Source organism: Thermobia domestica, chromosome 5 (genome assembly GCF_964235325.1).
Source record: "Thermobia domestica chromosome 5, izTheDome1.hap1.1, whole genome shotgun sequence".
NCBI lineage: Eukaryota > Metazoa > Arthropoda > Insecta > Zygentoma > Lepismatidae > Thermobia > Thermobia domestica.
Genome location: NC_137458.1, coordinates 39,945,694 through 39,964,400, shown reverse-complemented (window position 1 = coordinate 39,964,400; position 18,707 = coordinate 39,945,694). Strand labels below are relative to the sequence as shown.

Sequence of the window (18,707 nt, the reverse complement as noted above, 5' to 3'; positions counted from 1 at the left end):
CAGTAATAGTAGTAGTAGTGGTAGTTAGTAGCAATAGTAATAGTAGTAGTAGTAGTAGTAGTGGGTTAGAAGCCCCGCGGGGGTTGGTTGGGTTCTGTTCTCGATATAAGTAGCAGTAGTAGTAGTGGTGGTTGTATCTGCAATAGTAGTAGTAGTTACTCTTCCAGTTCCGGTGACAAAGAACTGGGGGGAGCGGGCTATAAACAAGCCAAAAACCTAATTAATTTATTTACAGAGCTTCCTATATTGGTGTATTAAACTAAGTAAACAAATTATAGGAAAGAACACAATTTTCATAGTTAAATGTGAATGCTATTTATGAAAAAATGATAGATAAAAGTTATTATCAATTCAATTATTCATGAATCGTTACAAAATTCAATTATTGTAATTATTGAGGCAAATTCCAGAGATTAAAAATACATATCACTTAGATGGAGATAAAAGAAATATTGAACTTTTGCTATTGAAAGCTGTTTTAATCGAAGCAAATGTCTTTCGAAAGGTGTTTAATGAATTTATAAAATATATAAATAAAAGTCTTAGCTGCTTTCTTAAATTGAAGTATAACGATGTTCACCAAAACTGATTAAATACATTAGACGATGATGTTGCTTTTACCCACTGGATAACTCCTCGAAGTTGCTTGTTGTATTGTCATCACATTCATGGCCCCAACATGGTGCTCGAGCAGTTTCCATACAATTCTTACCACACGATCTATTGCGAGTTTGAATGCCCTAAACAAAGTAAATAAGACGAGATAATTTTTTATGAATCAAGAATTTACAAAATAGAAGTGCTTAAATCTAGGCTATAGTTCTAAAATAAGATATGATCTTCAGTCGAGGTTTAAAAAAAATTAAACAAGCTTTTGTTATAAACTATCCTGTGTAGTTTATCAACAGTGATTTACATCACAACTACTTGTCGGCACATAGGATCGAAACGTAACATGTACTCGAAGACAAGTGGAACTATTTGGGTATACATGAATACTATCAAATAAATTTTCAAATGTTCACGCCATCTCCTCAAAACAAAGATATTTAGATGTAATGCAAGCTTATTTTCAGTGTTTGTAAAAATCGTGTTTTTCTTCAGTAGGTTCTGCTTTCTTTAACATCGTGCATATGACTGCTTCTTCAGCTGAAGAGTGTGAAAAGAGTTCGTAGGTCTATAGAGTGATTATTGAACATTTATCAATCTCAAATATAACATGGATCGTAAATGTAATTCTATTTTACGTGTTGAGACTTTTTTCAATCAGTGTATACTCTCTTACTTTGGAAGCATATTTTACGTGATGGAAAAAAATGAAGATCATTTTCAGACTCAACACACCCCAAAACACGATAATCAGTGAAAGAAACCCATGCAGTTGAGAACAAAAGTTATTTGTTATTTTTACGTATCTGTATTAGTGATTCAACTATTTTTACTTGGTTCTCTTGCATACTTGTCGCATTTAACTTTTATGCTTTACGAAAGACTGAAAAAACAGAAAAAAAACTATATCTTATTTTTGATTGTAAACTCACTGTAGAATAAGATTGGTTATTTTCTGTGTACTAAGTGTCTCTTTACCTGCTAGTATTTACTCTTTTATATAGGTATTGATATAATATTAAGCATATGTCTATAAAGTTATAGAACTTACCCGTCCGCACGTGGCATTACACAAAGACCAAGCCGACCATTCGGAAACTTCAACACTTTTGTCTCCACTACCACTTCCATCGTAGAACAAAGAGTCGAAGAAATCATAATCGTTGCTCCACACGTCTGACGCATCGCCTTCTGTTAAAATACTGTCACTACTATCTTGATTGGGAGTCTTAAATGTTACGGTAGGAGATTCATTTGTACTACCTAAACCTAGAAAATCGGCAAGTTTAGATCCTAGACTGGATAACAAGCTATCACTTTCCTTCTTTGTTTCCACACTAGCCACGAACCCTTGGGAGGAACTTTCTATGTTATCTATATTAGCTAAACTAAACCAGCTAGGTTGTAAATTGGTACCATATTCATCGTATAAGTTCGGGTAGTCGACGCCATTTTTTTTCTTTCTTGTATAACCATCAGATTCATCACCTGATACCAAACTATGTGACGTAACAGGATCTAATTCCGTTAAATCAGTTTGTAGCACTTTATCTTCTGAAAGATCTTCGTGCTCCTGGAAGTTGTTGTGTCTAGATAAATAAGTACCCAAAGAATCAGACCCTTGAGGTCGATTGGAGTTTAAAAGATGTTTTCTTTTATCCGCATTATTTATTTCATGGTTACCTGCCAAAATTCTAGCAGCCCCACCAACTAAAGAACCTAATAATTTTAAAGTTTTGTTTTTCACCAGTTCTTGCTTCTCAAAATGGCGGTGTTCGTGGTGCTGTGGAGGTTGCAAAGGAATAAAATCCTCATTGCTGAGTTCTAGAGACAGTGGTTTTCTGTTCTTGCGTCGTGTTCCTTTGTTTTTCCTATTTCGGCGTCTACCATGCCTCTCCTTGCTTCTATGTCGATATTTACGACTTCTTTGCTGTTTGGGTTTCGGCGTATGTGGTCGAGGTTCTTCTGTGGTTACGATTTCTTTGGTAAACTGCTCAGGATGAGTTTCTGGGTATGATGTCACCGAAGAATTCAGCTGCAAATACAAATAATAAAAAAAAAGATTCAGTTTATACAGGGACAATTGTTACTGTAAGAAAACACGATGATAAGGATACATATATAAACTAGATGGAGAAGGCAATGAATAAGCAGATCAATATATTTAAGAAAGCAGAAAGCAGTAGAAGGTCAACAAAATATTTTTACTATCAGTTTTATCAAAACAACAGCTTTTTGAATCAACAATTACATCCTATTTGAGCTCTATTTAAAACGGTATACATGATGTATACTGTTAATGTTTGGTATCATAGATAAGAGGTAAGAAGTCGACTAGAGAAATCTTTAGATTTAGAAGAACTTTTTTTTGCTTTCTTCGTATAATTCCAACTAAGTAAGTTCATCGAAATAAAAATAATACAATATTACACACTAGATCTGTAAGAAACTTTGAACTTGTGACTTTCATCATATATGCCATTAATTAACCATTACAAACAGCGCCGTAACTTAGATTTTTTCTGGGGGGTGGGGCAAGCATTAATACGTATATTTAGGCCTTCTTTAAAAGATGTTTTTCTAATTCTTGGGCCCCTCTTTCCATCTTTCTCTTATTCTTTATGGACCCCCCGGAGCCTGTGGAGCTTCCCGCAGGGCAAGGTCTGCGGGGTCGTTAGTTACGCCCCTGGGCCCGTTCCATACATGACAAATTAATTAAGGAGACAATATTGACAAATCTCAAAGCCATACGAATAAATTATTTCTAGGGCCCCAAATAGTAGACATTTTTTTTTTTTACTGAAATGAGCCCACGACTCGTTTTTGTTTTATTTACCTTTTCTGTGCTGTTTTGTTTATGTAATGTAATGAACTTGTTTGATGCTTCATTTATAATTTCATGTTCGTATCGTATATGGAGTAAGGATATTTTGTCTTAAAGTGGGCCCCCCTCGAACGGCGGTGAGCTTCCCTGGTGGGACAGCTGTTCCTCCTGCCCCCCTCTCACAAGTTACGGCCCTGATTACAAAGTATGAAAAATTTTGCAATTGTTACAACCTGTTCCACTACCGATATAAGTTGTTCCAGTTAATGAAGTAAGTTATAACAAGAAAATTGTACATATGAAACAAGCCATTGTATATTAGCTTACATTAGCATCGTATTATTATTATTATTATTATTATTATTATTATTATTATTAGCAAGGAATGTGATTAAATTTGAAATTAGGAATTATATTTCTCGGTTTTTGGCATCTATGACCATTTTAGCCCATCACGTTTGGGAGATAATATCCCTCGGCGATCACACTATCCGGGGAAGTGTTTAGGGAAGAAAGGAATAGAGAAAGAAGGGAGCGGCCTGGGATCTTTATGTTAGGTTTAGGTACCTTCCCAGTATTTGCCTGGTGTCAATAAGGATAACCCAGGAAAAGTCTCACTCAGGATGAATGTTCTGAATAGGTTTTTACACCTTTCCGACCGAGTGTTCCCACTGGAATGGTTAAAATAGGAAATTACTTTCCGTGGCACTTGAGTTAAATTAAAACTAACATGGTCATTTAAATCTAAAATCATTAATTTGGAGCTAGTTGGCTTGTTGGATTAACTAATAATGATTGAGGTTGAGGTATTTTAGATTGAATCTTTAGAATCATAATTATAAGCTTTATGACGTACATATTAATTGACAACGGAAGTGCAAATACCATGCTTTCATCTATGGCAATTATTACTGTCGAATTATTTTTCACTTCTTATACTTTCAGATAACTCAAAACAAAAAGGCGATACATTGTGTCGTCATTATTAATGTTAAGCTCTATTTTGAGAGCGGTAAGAGCTACTTCCTTCTGGACTCCTTAACAGTCTAGTATTTTTGTAGATGCGAGAAACTCGTTAGATATCTTTTAAGTCCTGAACTTAATATTTTATTAATTTATTTTCAAGGCATTCTTTTCATGTATACTGTTAGGTTTTCTCGCAATAAAAAATACTTGGCTCAACTCAGTAATCTCCTACTCCTGCCGAGAAAGAAGAAAAATATTTCTGTCTGGAATTCAACCCTTGATCTACTGACAAATAATCAGTTGGGCCATCGAGAAACTTATGTACTCTCGGAGTTATTAAAACGGAGATAGCACCTCCTCTAGTGCAGAAAGAATATGCTCATACGCTATTAGTAAAATGAAATGAGAAAAAGCACGAGGAGAAGATATAGAATTACATTAGGCATATTGAATGAAACTGATGAAGAAAACGCAAAAAAAAAAAAAAAAAAAGTTCGTATTACAATTTTATGCTAAATTATTCATTATATTCTCTTGAACCTAGATGAGATAATTTTCTCTTGTCTTTTCTACATAGATAGAAACACAATTCCATAGTTTGCACAAAATAATTCCATTTCTCCCGGCGACATGATTTTAGTAATTGTTCTCGAGTTATCCGCCAAGTGAAGATATTGACATCCAACGTTCCGAATACAAACATTGCATTTATCTCAGGGATTCTGATCAAGAGACCGGAGATATGTGAGCATAGCTTAGAGTTAGGAGTTAGGACACAGAATCGATTTTACAAATACCACCATAGTAGCAAAGTACAGCAATTTTTGGAATCATATTATATATATGGTTCCAAAAATTGCTGCACTTTACTACTATGGTGGTATTTGTAAAATCGATTCTGTGTCCTAACTCTAAGTTATGCTCTTCTAGTCCTGACTTTTCGGGTTGCTGAAGTCTTATGTAGCTGTTGTGTTCTTTGCATCGTTGTTCTATATATGGTACGTCCCATTTGCCCTCTATATAATCTGCCCCAACGATATACTCCAGGAGTGCGCAGGCGAAGGTTGTCTTTCACTGGTTTGAGTAACGTCTCATATAGACTAGTTCCACTCTCATATAGTCTCGGTGCTGAAAAATTAATTAGATTAAAGCTCACCATTCCTTTCAGATGGGAGTTTATCATTCCTTCCTATTGAAGGTGGAAGTGATGCACAACAGGAACACTTACGCAGATTTTGACTAACTTTATTGAGGAAAGATACTCCGTAATTTACTAGAAATATGTTCTTTTAGTTCATTTCAACACAAGCAAACCTCAGATAATTAACGTTTGTTTGATACATCTAGCATTTATATCAAGGAACACGAGATATGTTAGAAAAGTAATGAGACTTTTAAAGATGAATTTTATTATTTTTACAGATCAAGGTTACTCCTTGCAAAAAGTCCTTTTGGCCACCTACACAGCGATGGAAGTGTTATTCTTCGTAGCAGTACTGGAAGGCTTCTGCTGAAGTCTCTTTCAGTTCGTCGGTTACGGTCTACTGGATATTGTAAAATCCCGCATTGTTGTGTTTACAAACACCCGACAGTGCTTTTATTTACAAATATCAACCATGTGCTCTTACTACGGAGCACTATAGCTGCAGACGATGGAGACAACAGCGGCACAATTGGTCATGTGACGACGGAGGAACAACATCCCATCTCCTGAAGCACCTACATAACCGAGAGGATTTCAACAACAAACATCAGTTTTTACTAGTCAAATCCCTTTTCTTGCCTTGCAGTGGAGCCCTGGAAATACCTCACCTAAACCCCGAAGCCTCTAGCTTGCAGTGGAGCTTCTGGCTTTCCTTTCCTCTTGGCTTGCAGTGGAGCTTCTGGCTTTCCTTCCCTCCTGGCTTGCAGTGGAGCTTCTGGCTTTCCTTTCCTCTTGGCATGCAGTGGAGCTTCTGGCTTTCCTTTCCTCTTGGCTTGCAGTGGAGCTTCTGGCTTTCCTTTCCTCTTGGCTTGCAGTGGAGCTTCTGGCTTTCCTTTCCTCTTGGCTTGCAGTGGAGCTTCTGGCTTTCCTTTCCTCTTGGCTTGCAGTGGAGCTTCTGGCTTTCCTTTCCTCCTGGCTTGCAGTGGAGCTTCTGGCTTTCCTTTCCTCCTGGCTTGCAGTGGAGCTTCTGGCTTTCCTTTCCTCCTGGCTTGCAGTGGAGCTTCTGGCTTTCCTTTCCTCCTGGCTTGCAGTGGAGCTTCTGGCTTTCCTTTTCTCTTGGCTTGCAGTGGAGCTTCTGGCTTTCCTTTCCTCTTGGCTTGCAGTGGAGCTTCTGGCTTTCCTTTCCTCTTGGCTTGCAGTGGAGCTTCTGGCTTTCCTTTCCTCTTGGCTTGCAGTGGAGCTTCTGGATTTCCTTTCCACTTGGCTTGCAGTGGAGCTTCTGGATTTCCTTTCCTCTTGGCTTGCAGTGGAGCTTCTGGCTTTCCTTTCCTCTTGGCTTGCAGTGGAGCCTTACAGGAACCTTTACTTCTCTCTCTCTACTTGCAGTGGAGCATTGGAAGATTCCTTATCTCAACACCGGCCTAGCTTACAGTGAAGCTTTGTCGGGACTCTAACCCCTTTCCGCTAGCAGTAGAGCATTGAATGTCCTACCCCTCCTCAGGTAGCTTGCTTAGTGAGGATCCCTTCTTGAGACGATCAAGGCGAAGGGACACCTACTTTAACCCAACATTAGAGAATTTACATCTATTTTGTATTCTAGTAAAATTTTGTAATAAAACCGTAGTTGGAGAAAACGATTCCGGATTGTAATTTGCTCTACCTATGCTCTACCAACACTTGCACATGAAGAACTTTACAATATTATCCAAAGTACCAGAATGGCGGCCTTGCAAGTGGTTTCTGAGAAAGGGGAATAAGAAAAGCCACAGTCTGATGAATAGGGACTGAGGAACCACAAAAAGAACTATTTTCTGCCAAAAATTCATTGATGGAGACTGTTGTGTGATATGGTTCTTTGGAATTATTTTGGGGCACACTTTTCTCATACCCAAATATTGCGTTAACATTTGATGGGACGGTAAACACGTTGAAATTTTACTCACTACTGATCATTCTCATACTACTGATCAACGATCTGATCTCACAAGAAACTTTACTCTTTCCATATTGCCATACGTTTTTGAGGTTAAAGGTCTTCCCGCATGATAATTCTCGCTTACTTATTCTTGGCTTTCTAAAAACGACTTCTGGCATCTGAACACTTTTGCCAGGGATAAGGAGTGTTCTCCATAAGCCCTTTGTAACTTTTCGAGTTTGCGGATTTGCCAAGCTTTACACAAAATTTAAGATATAACGGTGCTTAAACTTTTGCCAGTCCATTTTCCTAACGCAGCTCACAAACACAACTTCATTTCAAACACTCTTAACCTCGTATACTCAGTCTTATTATTTGCCAGGAATTAGAAGCCTTAAACAACGTAGCTAATACATCGCTTTTTGAGAATTTAAAAAGAGGAAAATTATTGAGTGATATATTATTACTAGCATTGTAGAACTGTCATAAATTTTTGAAAACTTTAGGAAAAGAAAAACAATATGTTATCACCTATATTTATATAGATTCAGTAGCTTCTCCACACATTATGTTCTTTTTCTCAGGTGTTGTTTCTTTAAAAAGCGAGAATTCATAGTGTTCTCTAGTACCTTCATACAGTAACATGTTATTTCTTTAACTTCAAGTTAAGTGAAAAATGTTTTGCAATGTCATTTCGACGGATTAAGGTACATCATTATCTTTAGTTTTTGATAATGTAACCACTGTGGGCCCAACAGTGGGAAACAGTATTCTAGCCAACTGTTAACGTTGGGCTTACAGTTAATTGACCAGTTTGTCGAGTATTTCCCAACGTAGCCCCAACGAAAGAAGTAAAATTACGATTATTGGAGGTGCGAGGTTGAAGCTGCTGGGGTAAAGGCTCTATTGGCATTGTTTCTATTTGTATGATAGATACGTTCATAATGCACCTAAATCCGTCAAACTCTCGCTTTGTGTATCTTTTATGTCATTGGGAAACTTTTGTGCCGCCACTACTGTGACAAGTTGAAAGTAGTGAATAAAATATTGTTGAATGATTGAGAGCAAATTGTTGGTTAGCCAGCATATTACACTTTGAATTACATTAGGCCAACGTATTTTTCAACGGTATTTCTGCAATAATCAATCCACAACCAGTAACATGCCAATCACTGGCCTATGTATACTGGTTACTGAGTGTGCTGCTATGGTAACTGAACACAATTAAATTTAAAGTTCGAATTTTCAATGATTTTTTTTTTAAATTATCATTACTAATTATCATTTTAAAATTATTGCGGAACTAACATTTTCAGAGACAATGACGGAAAAAAGTAACAGCTCATGGTCTGTAAAGAGAACTACTAATAATTTTACAATTATCATAATTCACTAGGGATGGTACCGAGACCGAGACTACTCTCGGTCTCGTCTCGGTATCATCTCGAATTATCGAGACGAGACCGAGACGGCCTTTTATATACCGAGACGAGACCGAGACCGAGCTCTATAAATCGAGACGAGACCGAGACGAGACTTAGGTCAGTCTCGAAAGTCTCGGTCTCGTCTCGTTTTTTGATAAAGACAACTATTAACATTGACCTTTACTCAAAATTTCTTTCGTTGCTGTATTAGGTAATATGGGAACAGTTGACTAATGTTCAGTGGCGTATTTAGGGGATGGCTATCGGACTGAAGCCCCTCCCGAAATAGATTTGTGATCATTTTTTCGCATTGCACGTACAACACAAATATTTCTTACTCGTTCTCAAGCTTCTCACGAAACAAAATCCACTGCTGATGTGTATAGTCATCTCTGCCTCTCTCTCCCTTATATATATATATATATATATATATATATATATATATATATATATATATATAACAGCGGATCCAGGATATGATCGAGGGAGGGGCTAAACCATAATTTGACATTTTAGGATTGAAGCCCATTTTATACAGTGTATAGCTGAGCGTCAAAGGGAGGTATAACCCCTTTAACACTCCCCTTGGATCCTCGCCTGTATATCATATCTAATATAAGTAAAAGGAAAAGTTTGTTTGCCTGTGTGTCTGCGTGGCTGTCTTTCTGATTGCCTGTGTGCGGCCTGGGGACCAGACGAGAGTCCAAGAGTTACGAACTTTGGGTGACAAGTATCATGTCCCTGGCCTCAGACCAAGAAGAAGCGTTTTTTATTTTTTAATTTTGAATCAGGAGGGGCGTTTACCGGGACATGTAAAAGTAGTAGAAAATGACCGATATTAGTGTCAAATGTATAGTTTTTGCGGTCGCTGAGATCAATGGTGTCACTTCCATTAGCGATGACTTTCAAATTCAGCTACCAGTGCATGTGGGCCGGGGTTCACCTGCTGGGGAGGGGAACCGAGACATGTAAAAATAATACAAAACGATCGATATTAGTGTCAAATGCATAGTTTTCGCGGTTGCTGAGATAGTGATACTCCCACAGGCCTTGACTTCCAAATACTGGTCCCATGCGAAAAATGGGTATTTCATCTAGTTATATATAATAGTCATATATATTAAAAATGCTGAATTTTTTTTACCATGCTGTGTGAAATATGGAAGGGGAAATTCTTCTAGATACTCTGCAATACCACTAGATAAACAAGCAATGTCGCCAACGCAACATAAAGTTGTAATTTCTCAAATTGCTCTACGTTTGATATTACATATTTCTGTTCAGTTAATTTTATTTAGTGTGTGGGTTTTCTCGGGGTTCTCCCGTTTCCTCCCACTTTCTTCATTCCACCATTTCATTCATCTCTCATCATCACAGTCTCCTTTAGCCTAACCGCATAACCGTGGGTCGTAAAATTCAAAAATTTCATTTTATTTTTTAATTGAGTTTAACGCCTCTTTCAGCAGCGAAGTTATATGAGATTGAACCTACTGATTAACGTTGAATCTAAACCACTTGAGCTCCCGCCGGGACTCTAACCCGGGTCTCTCACGCCATAGGCTAACTGCTTAGCCACGAAAGAGCTCTACATATTTCTAATTTAGATATTAAATAAAACCACAAAAGCACATATATTATTTAGTGTAACAAAGGACAAGACATATCACTAACATCAACATTTTGGAGATCTCTAATAACTCAAATGACAGGAACATTATAACATTAGTGTTCAGTAGTTTTAATTACAAGAAGTCGCAGTTACATTATTTTAAGCAGTATTGCGAACTTTAAAAAAAAATGCTAAATATTATTATAAATATAGTGCAAATAACGTAGCTAAAGTGCAAAATATTTTAAAACTACTCGTAATTTGTTTTATGGTGCAAGAATGTTTTCAAAACACGATGTTTTTCATAGTCTTTGGGCTACTTATAATGTTAATGTCAAAGTCTTCGTTCCAGCAAATTGTAACTGGAATTAAACGTAACTGACAACTTTTCAGTAGCACTAGTTGTTCTCCCTAAGCCTTAGGCCTGGTGTATTTTTTAGATTAAAACACTGCTTTATTAAAATTTTAATTACACCCTAACTGCATTTCATTTGTTATAGTTTGACCACCGACCACCTCAAACTCGATCCATACCATATAGCTATATGCAATTATTCAAAGACTTACAGTTAGTAATACACATTGTGTTGATTTTTGGTTTGGTTTGGTTTAGTTCAACGTCTCACGATTATGCTAGGGCGGCTAAACGAGACGTGGAGTTACTGATCATAGTGGAGTTACTGATCATAGTGGAATCCGAAAAATTAGGTCGTTGAACATTACTGTCACGGGGAATCGAACTCGGGACCATGCGAACCAAAATCAAGCGTACTAGCCATTACATCAAATGGGGGTTCTTACATTGTTTTGATTTAAATAATTGGGTCAGTGTTGCCTGATCCGAAAGTAGAGTGTCTGTGCTCCAAAAGTAGAGGATATGAACTATTTGTGGCCCAAATATACAGAAATGAATTATTTGACAACTAATGACTGGTACTAATGAAATAATGTTTAAAATAGACCGGAAAATGTGATGGACATATTGCAACACAAAATTATGATCGATAGACGAAAACAATTTTAGATTGGATACCACGTGACAAAAACAGCCTAGGAAATGGCCGCATACAAAAAATTGTGACAAAATCAGGAACCACTGGGGAGTAACCTGGAAAAGAATTACCCAAGATAGATAGTTGTAGAGAAAACTTGGGAAGACTTCATTCAACAGTGGATTGATAATGCTTGATTATGATGATGGTGATGATTTTATATCGAGACCTCAGAGGTAAACTAAACCAAGTCATAATTTCGTAATTTTACAGGAGAAGCGAAAAACCGGTTCCTTAACTAAGATCTATAATACTGTTTTTCAAACTATACTAAGTAGTTACAAAGTAGTAAGATGGCTTTAGACTTACATTATTACACCACTAGAAAGAACATAGTCTATTAAAAAAAGTATTCTAACTCAATTTGACCAAAAAGTGACTTAACATAGTCTACCACTAATGTTCAGATATATATATATATATATATATATATATATATATATATATATATATATATATATATATATGACTATTTAATACTTCATGTTGCTGCAAAACTACGAAAATGAATACAAAAGAAAACTAGAAAGTTAAGAATCACTTGTTTTGGCGAGAGAGAGAAAATAGATACAGCTGGCTCGAATTACCTATATACTTATATAATATGTATGTTCATGTTTCGCAAGTAATTTTCAAATACAGTAATATAAAATTTCAACGCAATGAACGCACGATTGGTTTTCTCGAATAAAGATCACATGCACCGCTAAGAGCTCAGGAATAAGCTTAATCTATGTTACGGCAGTGGATGTATGCGTATGTAATGCATTACAACTTTAGGAACTTGTATAAGAAACAGAATGTAGGCCTACTTAAATTTAGACGCGAACTATGCGAAACATCTGACATTGAATCTAACTTGTTTTGTGATGCAACCCGAGGCCACACATAGCAAAGATGAGTGCCGTAGCTCCCACCACAAAGTTAAGGAATTTCGTGTTATAAGGTGTCAATTAAACACGTAGATGTGAAACGGTAATAAAGCATTTGATCAATTTTAAACAAAATATATTGTAGTAATAATTTACCCCATTTGTTCAGATAATGAACGTTATATTATGTTTTTAAAATGACTGTCAAAACAGAATGTATTGGATAATAAATGAGAAATTGTAAAATTTCAATTTCGGTACGATTAAATACATTCATGCTGCTATGTGTTGCGTTATCCGTTAGAATGTATTGAACAATTCTTATTCTAAGGAAGGAAATATAGTACTGAAGTTAATTTAATAGAGTTTAATTGTATAGGCAGTACTGAGGCCATATGAGAAAGTCTTTTGCTGAAAGTGAAATATGGGTTACTATTAGAATTTTATCCCAGATATGATATACCCACTGATGATTGAAACTGGAACACACGCATGGAAGGCATCACCGCTAGCAAATTAGCTCTGAAGAAGTACACCATTTTTTACTCCAATGTGTAAATGAGAGTTGAAATTTTTTTTTTTTTTTTTTTGTACGGACAACTGCTTCAAATTCAAGATAACTGTTCATTAGTATATTGTCGTAATGTTCAGTTACCACGAAAATACAAACAGCGCTGATTTTTTAGACGGTTTCCCTAGGGGCAGAGAGGCTTTGAATAAACTGGGGGAACCAGGTTTGAACGTCCTAGGAGGAGGATTTCGTAGCTCCTGACATCACCACTGAATACAAATCCATCTCTTAACTTGAAGGGAAGAAACTTAATATTTCCGTAATTGGAAATGTAAAAGGTTTTAATATATTACTGTATTACTCATACATACTGAAATATAATAGATTATGTTAAATAAATCTTACTTTCTCGCTATGCCATTAAGAGATTTGTTAGATAATATAAATCTTTATATGAAATCTAAAAACATTCTATCTCTCTTTTTTTTAAAAAAAATCTGTCTATAGTAACCCTGGTCTCAGTTAAAGTCTTGTCTTTTTGTGAAATAATCCTAAAATAGTTTCTAGGAAACCTCGTTTATTCGTTTAATTGACTTTTTCATCAGTAGACACATAACATTGAATGCAATTAATTTTTTTTTTTATGGGAAATTCCATGACCTGTGAAATTTCTGGCAAAAGTGCATAAGATTTTAATTAATACAATCTGCTAAAATTATATTGGAATTAAATGTGTTGAAAACAGAAATTAAATCAACTTTAAGTTGTTCAAGAGGAGGTCTTTTTTTCTTTCTTTCTTTTCATATAGTTTACTATGTCTACTTTCAAAGAACTGACGAACACACGTTCCACGACCTTTTCTTCTTCTGCTGTTTCATAATTTGAACTTGAATGAAAGGAAAGATTCTATCATCGTTATTGCGTTTTAGCTTGAAGCATTTTTTTAAAAAGAATGAGCAACAGAAGGAATGTATAAATCCAATAACTTCTCAGAAAAACATTTGCAATGTGAATGCTAAGGAAAAGTAGTAGATTTGTTTTTCTTTTAAAAAAAATACACGAAGCTTGTCTTTTTCAAACATTACAATCCACGAGAAGTTGTCTTGTGTAAACATTCATTTGGAAAATTATAGATAAACATATTTCCCTACTCAAAAATTACCAGCTATTAACATCATCGAGAAACAGAAAATGAGATAGAGCTGGACCACTAATAGTATGTCGGTGGAATTCTTTGTAGTATACGAACGAATTGGGAAGACAAGATGAAATGATGATCAAGCATATATGTATGTATGAATGTATGTATTGGGTATGTGTGTGTGTGTGTGAGAGAGAGAGAGAGTATGTTGAAATAATCTTTTTGAGGGCCGAGCTGGGCCTCTTTTGGGTTGGAGCCAGCGGCATGGACAAATTATAACGTAGCAAGGAAGATGTTCACGATTCTAGTTTACTTGGAATTGGTTCTGAGCTCGAGGACTGCCTCTTAATTGTCTATTGTTTCTGTTAGGTATCTCTCCATTTCGGCAGTTTCTAACTGAGTGTACTGTGTTACCTCTTTGACTTCGAGAAGATTTATGAATGCGCGCTCCCCTGTTCCATATCGCATTGTTTCCTTGTATGTTTATAACAAGAGAAGGTTTCTTCGTATAGAACGAAGGTCAATGGACAATGTACTGAAAGAAAAGAGTTTTCTTGTCTTTCTGTCTTTCTCTTTTCCCCATTTTGTTCGTCTCCGTGAAAGTCCAGTTACAGACCAGAGATGAAACTCCATTTAAAGAGATTTAAGGAATTTCTGCGTCTTCTCTGTCGTGTCGGCAACTTCAAAGCAACTGGGGCAGCGGGGCGCTGATTGCCTGCTGTGTAGCTGGAGAAAAAATCGAGAAAGAGAAAGAAACACTAAAAAAGAAAAAAAGATTTTTAAAAAAAGTAGCTCCTGCCATATTTTGAGGCGCACTGCTCACGTTTCCTTGGCACGCGTGCGGGTAACAAGTTCCTTCTACAGAGATCTGAACGCATGCAACTTTTAGAACATGCTACTAATTTTTTTTTTTTTTTTTTTTTTTTGTTTACTCAATGCATTTTCATTTTGCTCCTTTGTCGGGAGAAAGAGGGCGGGAAACAAGGTGATGATAGTGACAAGATTCTTCTTCGCCTACTTTCGTAATTCACAAGCTGCGTACTATCCTTTTATTTATTTATTTATTTTCACAGTTGATTATTCCAGTATTTTTAGTATACTTTGGAGTAAAAAGCAGCATTCTTTTGATACCTTAGAGGACAGTGAAAGTGTCGCAAAATTAGCAATTAGTATTTTAAACTTCAAATATTTTCATTTACAAATATTTGAAGAATATATCTTTTTCGAACGTTTGTTATTACAGCATGTGAACAAAATTATGAGTAATTACAAGTGGTTTTACTGTTAGAAGAATTTTTTTGTGTGTCATAATTAAAAATCGGAATTTATGTACTTAAAATTAACGAAATATGCATGCAACTATGCTGTTAAATGTGTTAAAATATACACTTAAAATGCACTAACAATGTTGAGTTGAGTTGAATTTCAGTTTAGCGTCCCTTTCAGCAGCGAGGCTATGTGAGACATGGACCTACTGATTAACGTGGAATCCGAATCACATGAGCTCCCGCCGGCAATCGAACCCGGGTCTCCCGCGCCAAAGGCGCGTACGCTAATCGCTTAGCCACGGAGGAGCTCGCCCTAACAATGCAGTTAAAAGAACGCTTTCAACATGCAGTAAAGTTGTGACAAAGATTTGTAGGTGAAATATAACATCGAAAGTGCACTTTATCTTTCAGGGACATTTCTTCAGAATTTATTTTAATGAGTTCCAGTTTATATACTCCTATCTTTTTAAAAACACAGACAAATTATGAGATTAAAATAAACACAGTGAAATGAGAACACGATCTCTAGTTTTTCTTCACATTTGTATTTTAGAGTGCATTTACTTTACGCGAAATAATGGAAGCCTCACTTTTCAACTCGTTTCCACTGTACAAAAGAGATTTCGTTTTTAAGGATTTACTCCTTCCCGTAATTAGCCTTACAGTATATCTGAAGATTATTCCCTTCATATTTTTGGTGTCAGTTTGTGACATTTGTAGTCAGAAAATGACCTTTTATCATAAATAGGTGTTACTGAACAAATAGTGGACAATATTTATAGAGAGGAGCAAGTTTAGATCCATATTTTCTGGCAACTTGAAATTTAACCCTTCAAGGTATTTTCCCATGACTTCAATTGTTTTGTAGTCTGAGTTTCTGGCAGTAACATCCGTCAATGTTTTTTCCACAGAGCGCCCAAATCTACTAGGAACTAACTGGAGTTGGTATCGAACTTCATCAACTAAAGCAAAGCATTCACTGAGCAGCATTCCTCGCGTCTCTTGTTTCCGAATTGATGTAATATAGTGTAACTACAACTGAACCGCTGAGAAAGATAAAAGACCATACAAGAAAAATAAAATAATAATAATTATTATTATTATTATTATTTTATTTTATTATTATCTTAGAATGAGTCTTTATCATTATCAGATTTCTCTTAACCTCTTGACAATTGTAAGCGTTTTTGCTCTGCTAATCGGTTGCTATTTTATGTACATATGCAGTACATAAATAAACGATCTGTTCCAATAAAATAAAAACTATCGTTATGGCTACGAACTATATACCGGTATATATATACAGGGGCGGATCCAAGGGGGCTATAGGGGCTATAGCCCCCCTTGATGCTCAGGTATACACGGAATAAAATGGGCTTTAATCCTGCTTTACACTAGATAAAGCTGCAAACTATGGTTTAGCCCCTCCCTTGATCATTGTAGATCCAAGTTATGAGCCGATGAAATATCGGAAAAATGAATTTTTGGAGACCATGACAGAAATTCTAACGACACCAGAGAAGATGGTGCGGTGAATCTCACAGAATGTGATACCTTTAGTTTTTTTTTAAAAAAATGCCAAAGTCAAGATTAAGTGTGAAAGTGCGCAAGAGTTTCTCGAATATTTTGAAAGTAAAAGTAGGTGGAAATGAGCGTAAATCGAACAGTGTTATAGGGTATTTGGAAATAACATCAACAAGCTTTATGGACGAAGAAGATGTGGTGGTGGTGAAAAAATTCGAGTATTTGGCATCAATATAGCAGGAAAAGAATATGTAACAGTAGAATTAGCAGCGGTTGGACAAAATGAAGAGAAGCGACAAGAGTATTGTGTGACCGAAAGGTACCAATACGCCTTAGAAAATGTTCACAAAACAGTAGTGAGACCTGCCTTATTATATACGAACGGAATGTTGGACGACGAAAAAGAGGAAGAAACGATAGTTCTATGTTGTGGAGATGAAGATGCTGCGTTGGATGTGTAGAGTGACGCGGAAGGACAAAATTAAGAATGAAGTGATCCAGGGAACAGTAAAAGTGAGACCCCGTAGTAGAAAAACTGCAAGAAAGTAGACTGAGATGGTTTAGGAATGTAAGAAGGAGACCTTTGGAATACGTAGCTCACCAAGTGGATGTTATAGAACTGAATAAGAAGCGAGGCCGAAGCCGACGAGAGAAGAAATGAGGAGATTGTATTAAGAATGATATGGTACAGTGTGGTGTCGCAGCAGATATGACACAAGATAGAAACAGCTGGAAGATAGCGATCCGAAAATCAGATTCTAGGTAACTGGGAAAAAGGCTTAAAAGAAGAAAGACATTGGATTGACCAATAATATTAAACAGAGGGAAATTAATCAAATAATTATTTAAATAGTAGTAGTTATCATTCTTTTCTTTTTTAACTATTAATTCAAAGTCTACTTCGGAAAGTCCTATTCTGGATATTATTGTATTTATATTTGTATGGGTGCTTTTATACGTAGAAAACGCAACATTTCAACAAGAACAGTTCGAGTACATAAGCTTACATCTTTCAGGATGTGTGTGATTTATGTATGTATAGCTTATTTTAATACAGAACAAGCATATATTTAGGTTTTCATAATATCTTGCTCAAAGGGGGTTAAAACTCCGAACTCCTTTGAATACGCAACAGTATCTACAGATGGTGATCAGAAAAATGGAAACATCTGTAGTTGGCAACACGTCAGATGTGTGGGTTGGCAGTGGTGTTGTGGCGGCCGCAGCGCCGGACCGTTGATGGTGGTGTGTTAGGTCGGTCTCCATACTGCGTCAGGCGCAGTGCAACAGCAGTGTCCAGTAGCTGCAGCAGACGGAGGTAGTGTAAAATGGGAGACCTCTCAGATTTTCAAAGAGGGCAAATTGTTGGTGTGCAGTTATGTGGAGTGAGTGTGACGGCAGTGGCTACTGTGTTAGGTGTGTCGCGTGGGACAGTGTCGAAGGTGATGACGGCGTACAGAACACACGGGAAAACCACATCGGAGAAGCGGAACAGTGGGCGGAAGAAAATCATGAGTGACAGGTCACACCGGGTATTAAAGAGCATTGTCACGCAGAACCGTCGTGCCACTGCGGAGCAAGTGACGGAGGAACTCAATCAGCATCTCCCCCACCCTGTTTTGACAATCACAGTCTGCCGCGAATTACATGACATGAACTTACGGAGTCGTATTGCACGGGCCAAACCGCTCATCAGGAACCATAACGCTTTCGCACGCCGCAAATAGTGCTGCGATCATGCAACTTGGACCGCTGAGGACTGGAAACGTGTGATATGGTCGGATAAGTCATTCTTCACCCTATTCCCAACCACGGGCTGTGTTTATGTGTGGAGAACGCACAAAGAAC

At 36.8% G+C, this 18,707-nt stretch overlaps 1 protein-coding gene across 1 annotated transcript in view; it reads right to left on the bottom strand.

The window, feature by feature from the left end:
- LOC145685881 (uncharacterized) overlaps positions 1-18,707 on the bottom strand; it is a 53,780-nt gene that overhangs the window by 9,152 nt on the left and 25,921 nt on the right. Inside the window, exons 2-3 of the mRNA XM_081758600.1 lie at positions 1,661-2,644; positions 626-740 (exon numbers count right to left, since the gene is read on the bottom strand). Coding sequence (XP_081614726.1) covers positions 626-740; positions 1,661-2,644 — 1,099 coding nt within the window. The remainder of the gene's footprint in view (positions 1-625; positions 741-1,660; positions 2,645-18,707) is intronic.